Source organism: Pygoscelis adeliae, unplaced genomic scaffold (assembly GCF_000699105.1).
Source record: "Pygoscelis adeliae isolate BGI_AS28 unplaced genomic scaffold, ASM69910v1 Scaffold65, whole genome shotgun sequence".
Taxonomy (NCBI): domain Eukaryota; kingdom Metazoa; phylum Chordata; class Aves; order Sphenisciformes; family Spheniscidae; genus Pygoscelis; species Pygoscelis adeliae.
Window position 1 is genome coordinate 251,094 of NW_008824864.1, and position 9,714 is coordinate 260,807.

The following is a 9,714-nucleotide window of genomic DNA, read 5'->3' on the forward strand; positions in this document are numbered from 1 at the left end:
CAGGGATGGCAGGGTGCGGCTCCACCAATCTATCTCCCTCTCACACTCCCAGATACTCCTTAGCCTCTCCACTTCCTCCTTCAGCTCTGCCACCAGGCTGAGCAGATCATCCACCTGGTCACACCACACACAGGTGGTGTCTCTGCTACCCTCCGCTACAGCCGACAGGCTCAGGCACTCCCTGCAGCCGGAGAAAATTCAAGCCCCCAGAAAGTTTTCGTAAATGAAAGTTTATTAGATGCAAGAACCACTTGATATGCAGGAGGCAACTAGAAGGGAAAAAGGGAAAAAAACTGTGACAAAGCACGTGGCAAAGTGACAGTGTTGGACATTCTGTCTAGAGAAACCCAGATTTATGTCCTGGGTAGTATCTCATGCTGTGTTTGTAAAACCCTCTTATTTCTTGCAGAGCTTCCCTCTAATTCTTCAGGCTTGCGGTATGTTGCTGCTCTATCAGGATTTCTGAATGTAGTATTTCTGGGAGCTGTGATCACATTACTTCAGCAATGTGAGTGACCGAGTGAAGTGTTTTACTTTAATTCCTGTCAATGAATGTTTTGCTTTAACTTAAACAAGTTTTGCAAACAGACTGTTTTGATAAGGTGACAAGACTACTCATGCTTTCTACTACTGTGTTTCTGATGAAGGTGGGAGGGAGTCACCGGCATTTTGGGGCTGTGTATTTGCAGGTGGCCAGTGGCTTTCAGAGGACTGTTGCATGTTTGGAGTGTGCGAAGATAGCTGGAGTCTTTCTCACTTTCCCGTCCCCCAATCTAAGAGTCCCTCCTCTTCCTTTCCAAAACAGAACAAACCGCCAAGGTTTCTAGCCAAAGAATCCATCCATCCATCCATCAGTTTGGAAAAACTCTTTTAGTAATGAAATAAAAATGTGTGCTTCTAAGTCTATAAAAGTGGCCTTTGCACTGTCCACAGAATTTGTGCATAAGCACTGGGTCACTGCCAGCATTGATCAGAGCTTACCTATACAGCACAGATGTGTGCCATTATCCTTGGGCATCTAAACTTAGAGATCAGAGAGAAATGGTTGCAGTTGCCCCGGCCAAGCAAGTTGAACAGAATTTTAGGTTGCCATAAACAAGCATCTGAATATTGATCAAGGAATCTAATTTTAGTTTCCTCCTTTAGAAGACCTTGGCCTGGTAGTCCCCATGTCCAGCCTGCTTCTGGACTTCAAAATCACTTTGCACATCAAAATCACTTGAGAACCCATTAGAAAATGAAAATTCAGAAGCACTTCTGGGCATAAGTATCCTGCAGAGTCAGATGTTCTCCCTTTCACTGGATGCGAGTCCTGCCCTCTCACATCAACCCATTCTTTTCTGAAGTAAGCTCAATACAGATTTCAGGAACTGGAAAATCAAAGGCACAATCATGTTATTTGAAAGTTGCATACCATGTTGTCAAAAGCATGATAATAATGGACTCTACACGATCTTTGTGAAGTCAGTCACCTCAGGTATTCGTTTAATGTATGTGATTTGGATGCTCAACTCTCCACCTACCATTTGCAGGGGAGCTGGAAGGACAAATGAGCAATCTGAGTTTCCACTTAAAGCTCCCATTATTATCCACGGAAAAATACTATGGGGTTTCTGTACAGTTCACTTGTGAGCTTTACATTAAAATGTTGGAGATTCTTGTCCAGGTAACTTGCTATCAAGTGACATGTGGAAGCCCAGAGAAAATCTTTCTGAAAGTGACAGTATCTTTGAGGAAGGTCTTCATGAAAACAGCTTACTGACTACATTAAAGGAAAGCTTATGCATGCATACAAATGGTAAGGAAATAAAGTCTTGCTCATAGCATAAATGGTTTGAAGCTCTTGAAAATATTGATATAAAAATAAACACCTGCACAAAGGAATTGACCTTTAGATACCAGAATAAGCATGTTTATATTGATAAAGATGTATACAGTGATCTATTTTAGAAATGCATCCTTGAAAATTTTAGTTTAAGCAAAAAACAGAAGTGGAGCAGTGTTACTGAAGGTCTTTGTTATTTCTCCATGGATGCCATTGAATTGTACTACTCCCAGTGATTTCAGCAGAACTGGGATTTTATCCATGGCTTTTAACTCAATTATTATGTAAAATATTTAGTACAATTATCTAGAATTCTGAAATATTTAAAGGCACAGAGTGATCCCTAATCAAAAAATGACTATCCTTATTAATCAAATAATGACTATCCTTATTACTACTGTAAAGCAGGGACAATGTGGTTTCTTAAAACGAGCTATACTGTCACAATTTCTGCCCCACTCCTGGTTTAAAGCTTCTTACTCTCTTGTTCAAAAGCAGGAGCCAATAATAATGATATCAGTTGTAAAAAAAAAAAAAGAAGTAACAAAATCCCTTCGCCCCAACTTTTGACAGACTCCAGATGTGAACTCTGCCCCACTGGCTGGAAGCTGCATTACGGGAGATGTTATTTCTACTCAGAAACTCGTGACACCTGGGAGAATAGTAGAAAATATTGCTCAGGAGAAAAATCTGAGCTCCTGATTATAGAGGATGAGACTGAAATGGTAAGCTTGTAAGGCACTCTGTGGTTCAAATATTCTTTTTACTTATACTTTGTGAATCCGCATATGAAACTACAGTTTTCCATGTATTTTTAGAAGGCATTTCTAATCCAGATAAACTCATAAAAGGCATTGTCAGTGGTAAGTGCACTGATGATTGGCTTCTGCATATTGAGAAACATTTGTGTCAAAAAGACCAGTAGCCTATGTTTTGTTCAAATAGGTGCAATGATATGCCTAGAGATTATCTCCAGCAAGAAGCAGCTGGTATCTGAAGGGTTCTTGCATGCTTTATTCCAAATCAAACCTGTTCAGAACTTAACTGTTATAAAGGCTGTTGCCTTTCTTTTGGGGGATGGAGCTGTTTCTCTATACTGTGTACATTTTTAAATGTCAGTACCCGGTCTGCAGCAATAGAAAGAACAGTTCTGTGGACCAAATCCTAACCTGTAGAGTGTCTCTTTCATGCTACTGATTTTGCTCAAAGGTGACCAGGTTCAGACAGTCACTTCTAGAGCACCCAGGAGGGTGAGCTGGCAAAATGATCGCCTTCCTTCCTTGTAGAGGGGAAAAAGAGGAGATAGCTTCAGCTCCCATAATTCAGATCAGCCTGATCCTCATCTAAACTGTGCTGGTGGAATGGGCCTGGGGCCAGCAAGGAGCCAAAGGTTAGCTCTTTGGTTGCTCCACTTACCGTTGTTAGCCTCAGTACTGGGTGTAGTTGAGAATCTGAACTAATTTCCATGTGTTTTTTTTTTTTCTTCTCAATTTCTTGGAAGCATTCTCTGGAATCTATGGGCATGAAAGCCTTGCTGTTTTTAAAATATTAATTACCACTATACATTACTGGTACTGGAGTTTTATGAAGTGTCATTATTGTGAGAGTTCAGAGACATACCTCTCTCTAGGATTTCTTGAACAAACGGAAGGATAAAGACATTGGCTTTGTTTGGACTGGATTAAGCTTTGATGAGGAGGAAGGAAGATGGGTATGGCTCAATGATCCCAAACATCCAGGGCATAGGTAGGTTCATTCTGAAGTGAATCTGTGCTGGCTTCTGCAATGCCTTCTCCACTCGCTGTGCCTGGGCTGTTCAGCCGTTAGACCATGAGAAAGTAGTAGTAGTAAGATACCAGGGCCCATAGTCCAGTTAGGCAGCTCAGCCTATTCTGATTTTTCTCAGTACAGATTTCTGATCAAAACATGCAGTTGAAAAATGAAATTCCTTGACAGTGCTCTGAAAAGGAACTAATTTTATCAGGAGGTGCCTATGCTGTGTAAGCTTTTTACTTCCAGCTGCACAACAAGTAGGGAAACAGAGAAAGGGTGAAGCTTACTAAACAAACAAAACCTGTCTGTATGTCAGGGAATCAAAAGAATGACAGCATAAAGACAAAAAAATCCAGTCTTTGTGGTTTCACTCTTTGTATATGCAAACAAATTTGTGTTGTTTGGCTCTTGCAGTTTTACAATAAAAGGAAGGAAGAAAGAAGAAAAATGTGCTGCCTATAAGCTGACAGAAATGCATGCTGATAACTGCCACTCCCTATACAAGTGGATTTGCAAGAAGAGTGCAGTGCTTCTGGGTATCTAAGACACTGTAAAGTAAAAGTGAATAGGGTCTTTGAAGATTTACACCACTTTACAGTGGTGGGATATCTGATGTAAAATTAAGGGGAAATTGTTGACCGGAATTGTGATGAATCAATGCATTGTGATTCTATTTGTGATTAAAGTCCAGGAAGATTTCAGGCTTGTGTCTCTCTTCTTTTCAGGATGAAGGCATAAAATCTGTGTGTCTTTTGTGCATGCTGATGCACTGCCCCTTAGAGCTATTAAAATAAGCAGCTTACTAACTTTAAGTAGCTTATAGAGTTGTGTAGACCACAGGTAAAATGAAGGGTTTTTTTACCAGCCTGGCAGCTAGATCATACAGCAGGCAAAAGGTTGCTGTTGCTACTTACTTCAGGTGAAGAGGTGGTAATCAGTGCTATGCACTTAAATGAGGCTGCAAATCTCACCACTGGAGGTCCAATATATGAAGACGGCATAGATCTACACAAGAGAAAGTCAAGATCCAGTATTTTTTCCAAAAAGTTTAATTTCATGTATGTCACTCAGTGTTACAGAATTCAGCACTTAAAAAACCCCATAAATACCTCTTCAATTTGCATGTAAGATTTAATTGCCTGATGTGATGTCTTTGTTCTGTTAGCATGCTAGAAATGGCAAAATCACATTTATGGGGCTAAAGGGCTGTAAGCCTTTCTTTTGTTAGTTCACTTCACAGACACTTTTTACAAGTCAAAAATGGATGTTACAACCCTCCTACACCTTGATCAGGATGAGGCAGCAGATCTCAGAGACGTTTGCTCTTTTCTGTCTGCTCTTGCCTTGAGAGAACTTGTACAGGTCTGAGAGTAATCTATAGTTCTTCATTGTTATGTATAACCATAACATACTAAACATTTGATTTTTATAGCTAAGAAAAATGAGTATCACGATTAAAATGATGACTCTAGGATGTAAAGCCAAGTTCCAAACTCTTCTAGTTGAGGAAGATCGCTCTGAGAGGCACTTCCACCAGGACTGGTACACTGCATTTTGGACTGTGGTAGCAATGTGGGTTACTTGGTGATTTGTCTGGTGTACAGTAACCTCTCCCTTTGTGGCTTTTGTACCACATGTCAGACTTCAGGTGTAAGAGTGGGTACTCTAGCATTTTTGACAATTGTTTGAAAAATTGTTGAAAATTGCTCGGCAATTCCTAAAGGCATTGAGCCTAACATAGCATACAATTGCAATGATTCCTGTCAGCTGAGTGTTGCTTCTATAGGTATGATGTAATTAGAACCACATCCTTCAGCAGAAATTACTTTACATACACATCTATTATCAGATAGATTATACACAGTGAGACAGTTTACACTAATTTGTGGGCGCTTGATGAACACACAATTGCAATGGTGTTATACATTTCTGACATTATCTGGCTAGCTCCTTGATAACAAAAAATCTTTTTCATAAAATTGGTACATGGATGTATGTCATACTCGTATGTAGTTTTTGATATCTCCGTAATTCAGGAACTCCTGGTTTCCACCATGACCTGTTTTCTATCTATCCCAGAAGCATCCACTTTTACATAGCTGTTTTATACCACTGGCATCATATATAACACTACACAAACATGCAGTCTTTCCAGTCCTAGGGTTGCAAATGGGCACGTAATAGCATACATTCTTCTAAAATACAATTTACCGTTGTAATTATTTCTATACTTCATTGATTAAGCTTTGCTTTTCGTAGCACTTAAGCTATTATGTTTCATAAACACACAGCATCACATCAATGTATGTTTATGTTACATAAACAAAGTTATATTAGTGATCATGATCACTGTTATTAATAAAACAGGGTTTCCCTTGCTTGGAGATGGGAACACCTTACAATTGGTTCCATTTTTTCCCCATTATTCATAGATGAATGTGATGGTCTTGATTTTAACTTCAGCCATGGGAATTGACTAAAAAACCCCAGTATTATACCTTTTCCATTTCATATGTACATATACAACAACAAAAAGAAAGCAATACCAGCTAAACCAGATCAATGCAACCTATAAGTAGCCATACCTTTAGGGTTGAAGCAGATTACTTGTTCTTCTGTACTACTCTTTTTATCCTTCCTTGCTTCTCCACACGCAAGGTCCATACAACATAGTCCATACTAACACCCTGCTTCACGCTTACCCTCTTTCTCCAGTTCCACTGCTGCAGTCCACTGTTAGCAAATGTTACAGGCTGGACTAATTCTAGTGTGTTATTATCCCCTTTTCTCATTTCTTATAATTCTCCTGGCTTGCTGGATCCCTTTTGCTGGTTCTACCCAAGCCATGGTTGATCTCACTGCTCAGTCTGATTCACTGTTTGTCGCTCAAGCTAGATTCTTATATGTCAATCATGGGGCTTTTCTTTAGTTTAACCACCCCTTCAATTCAAGCATCATCATTTAGGGGCCTTATCATTTGCATTATTACACTAATCTGTTCTGAGTCTAATGTGATAGTGATTTGCTCTGTTCTGTTCTTTACCATATCTCTGGCCCTTTATGTTTTTACAATGGCTTCAAAAACTAAACGTTCCCTTGGGGTTTTCAGACGGTTCTCTATTGTGGAGCTCTTTTTGCAATGGGGCAGATGGTAATGGATAACCATACTCCTCCAGACTCTTCCTAGCGCAAGCTTTATAATTCCTTATCTTGGGTGGATCCCAATGTTGTCTAAGTTCCACTTAAGATCCCTTTCCTGCTTTATAGCTGTGTTTAATGTCCTGGGGCAAGGCCACACACAACAACTGTTCAAATGCAACCAGGTCATAATTTGGGGCTTGTCTGCCTCTATTGTTTAGAAGACTATGGGCAGAGGGTGACAACTTTTTCCATGCCAAATACATTTCTACTCTTACATTTGACTTGTGCTAATATATATAATACAACACAATGTATCCACTTATAATGATCATTTATTACTGCGAAGATTGCATCTATATCAATTCTTCCATCAGTCCACCCAGAAGCTGTAGCAGATGTTCAAGAGGAATTCTCTTGATCAGTCATGGTTAAATGAGTATTAGCATCTAACTTAAGAAGCCATTTAATACACAGGTTTTTTGTTTAAAGGATCTGCTTTTGGGGCCAAGACTCTTAACTGTTCTGGGATCTGATGAGCAGTAATCATTATTTCTTCCCTAACAACTCAATCTGACTCTGGTTGTGTATTTCTCCTTTTTTTCCTTCTGTTTGTCCATCTCCTGTTTTTACAGTAACTCAGGTAGTGATGGGTGATACAGGATTCACTTTTAACACTGGCAGCACCTCAGCATCAGAAGCATGTGGACTTTTAGCCTTATACTTCTCTGTGAAAGGGTCACTATCTCGATCAAACCATTAACCTCCATCAGAGGCGATTCTAAGTCAGAATCATCATAAAAGGGTGCTTTCGCAAGAGCTGTGTCCGTTCCTTGCTTTGCACATAATGGTGCTCTACAGCTTCAATCCCTTCTAGAGTTTTGCTTTCTCAGCGTTTTAACTCAACAGACTCCTATTTCAGAATTTAATTTCTCGCCTTTGCTTTTGAAGTCTGAATTTCCTGAGCTAGCCTATGTGTCACTGACCACATTGCCCATATGGTGTATCACTTGATCTCTTTACAGGAAAGTTTTGGTCTTAGCACTTTAAAGTTTGCAAACTCCTGGTCAGTATCTGTGTTATGAAAATTGGGCTCTGAGGGCTTGAGCAACCCCGTTCCCCAAGTCCAACAGTTCTTATAAAATGGAGATGGAGTATAAGCAAGATGCTTGCCAGGACCACAGGAACACATTAGCTGCATTCCTGGTCTTCTGTGGTCACTGGAGGCTGCCATCCACACAAAGGCTTTTACAGAAAAGCTGCTTGCAGTCTTTGTTACACTCAGAGTCTTATTATGGTCAAACAGGAAATGCACACCTTATGTACAAAGCCAAGAAGTCATTGTTTGGCTAGCTAAAGTTGTAACAGTCTAATCAGAATATAACAAACAAATTATTAGTCCAGCTACAATAATACCGCACAGTCCAAATTATCAGAAAAAGCCTCATTAATAGTACATTAAAATTGCTGACATATACTTCCTAGTAGAGTTTTGTTCATCATTGCAATGCCCCATGAGTCCTACGTCTATGGTACCTGTATTCCACGAGAAGAACAGGGAGAGGGGGTGTGCGGAGTCATCGACTGGTGTCCACCTGTTGTTGGTGGAGGTGAATTTTTTCCTCCTCATTCTTGGGTCGAACTGGAGTTATATTTTCTTTGGTTGCTAACATAGTCTGCTTAGTTGCTCTTCTTTCACTGGCTCCCAGCTAAAGTTTGACTATCTTTCTTTGACTGTCTTCTTAGTTAAAGATACGCAATAGCCTCTGTAGCCTCAGTCTATGACGTTAATATTTGTTACTAAATAACAGCATAGGTCAGCTACACCTTTACTGTATGTGGTATTCACAGAGCTACTTAAAAACAAGTTATGCAATTGTTCCCTGGGTGCTAGACAACTGCTGTCACAGCTAAAACAAGCTGAAATCGGCTCAGGCCAGACAAGTGCAGACAGATCCTGCACGGACAAATCAAAGACTCTCACTTTTCCTACTAAAGTGAAAATCATATTTACTGGGCTACAGGGCTGCCTTGTGGCTCTTTTCCATGTTCTCTCACAGCCTTTCTGCAGAACAGTGAATAGGCCTTTCCTGTGGATGTAATCTGAATATTGTATGGATGTCAATCGAAAGTGGTTCCTCCAAAGACACATGTCTGTTCCTACAAAGACACAGAATTGTAATCTGAATGCTTGCTCTTCCTATTTCTACATCATGTGCCTCAACCTCTTGAATGCCATTCAAGTTTTTTCTGTGAAATACAAATTCATCAGTATTTTTAAGTGTAGTGTCAACTGACTGGTATACTTGCAAAGTGAAAAAATGGTTGTGTCAGGATATCCAGCCAAGCCTAGAAAGCTCAGCAGCTTCTTTGCTTTCACTGCTGTGCTAATTTTGCTGGAGTCCAGCAGGCACACAGATTTACAATGAAACATGCTAAATAAATATGCTGTAGCCAGAAGGAAATCATACGTTGCCTGTCAACAGAAAAGTCCATGTAGCTAACCAAATATTACTGTTAAAGGTGCAAAATAAACAAGCTAAATAACAGATAAATGAAAGATTATAAATCAGGGTTTGGTTTGTTCCTATTATAGACTTTTGTTCACATTATGTACACAGCATTTCAAGAAGAAATGCAACCAGTTTGGCTGTACCCAGTAAAACAGAAGAATATGAAACAGCTTTCCCATGCACGTGGGGTAATTGAGATCCTTCTGACCACTAGATTTTTATGCTGAAACCACAAAGTCAGGCTAAGGAGTCCTGATTCTTTAGGACTTTAGCACTGTGAGCTGCACTTCCCTGTGAAACACCACGTGCTTTCTCCCCAGTCATCAACTTTCTAGCTCTAGAAGCCATGCAGTCAGCCTTCTAGTTCATAGTAAACTGTTAGTGTGTTAGCTTGCTAGGTTTGTTCCTCTGCAAAGTTTTACACGGTGTTTTTGTAGGGAGCTAACCTTGTGTAGAAAACCAACC

General features: G+C 39.9%; 1 protein-coding gene across 1 annotated transcript in view; it reads left to right on the forward strand.

The window, feature by feature from the left end:
• Positions 1-4,290, forward strand: part of KLRF2 (killer cell lectin-like receptor subfamily F, member 2) — an 11,781-nt gene extending 7,491 nt beyond the window's left edge. Inside the window, exons 2-6 of the mRNA XM_009324327.1 lie at positions 410-508; positions 1,667-1,798; positions 2,399-2,550; positions 3,456-3,571; positions 4,013-4,290. Of these exons, the coding sequence (XP_009322602.1) occupies positions 410-508; positions 1,667-1,798; positions 2,399-2,550; positions 3,456-3,571; positions 4,013-4,142 (629 nt within the window). The 3' untranslated portion in view covers positions 4,143-4,290. The remainder of the gene's footprint in view (positions 1-409; positions 509-1,666; positions 1,799-2,398; positions 2,551-3,455; positions 3,572-4,012) is intronic.
• Positions 4,291-9,714: the final 5,424 nt, after the last annotated feature.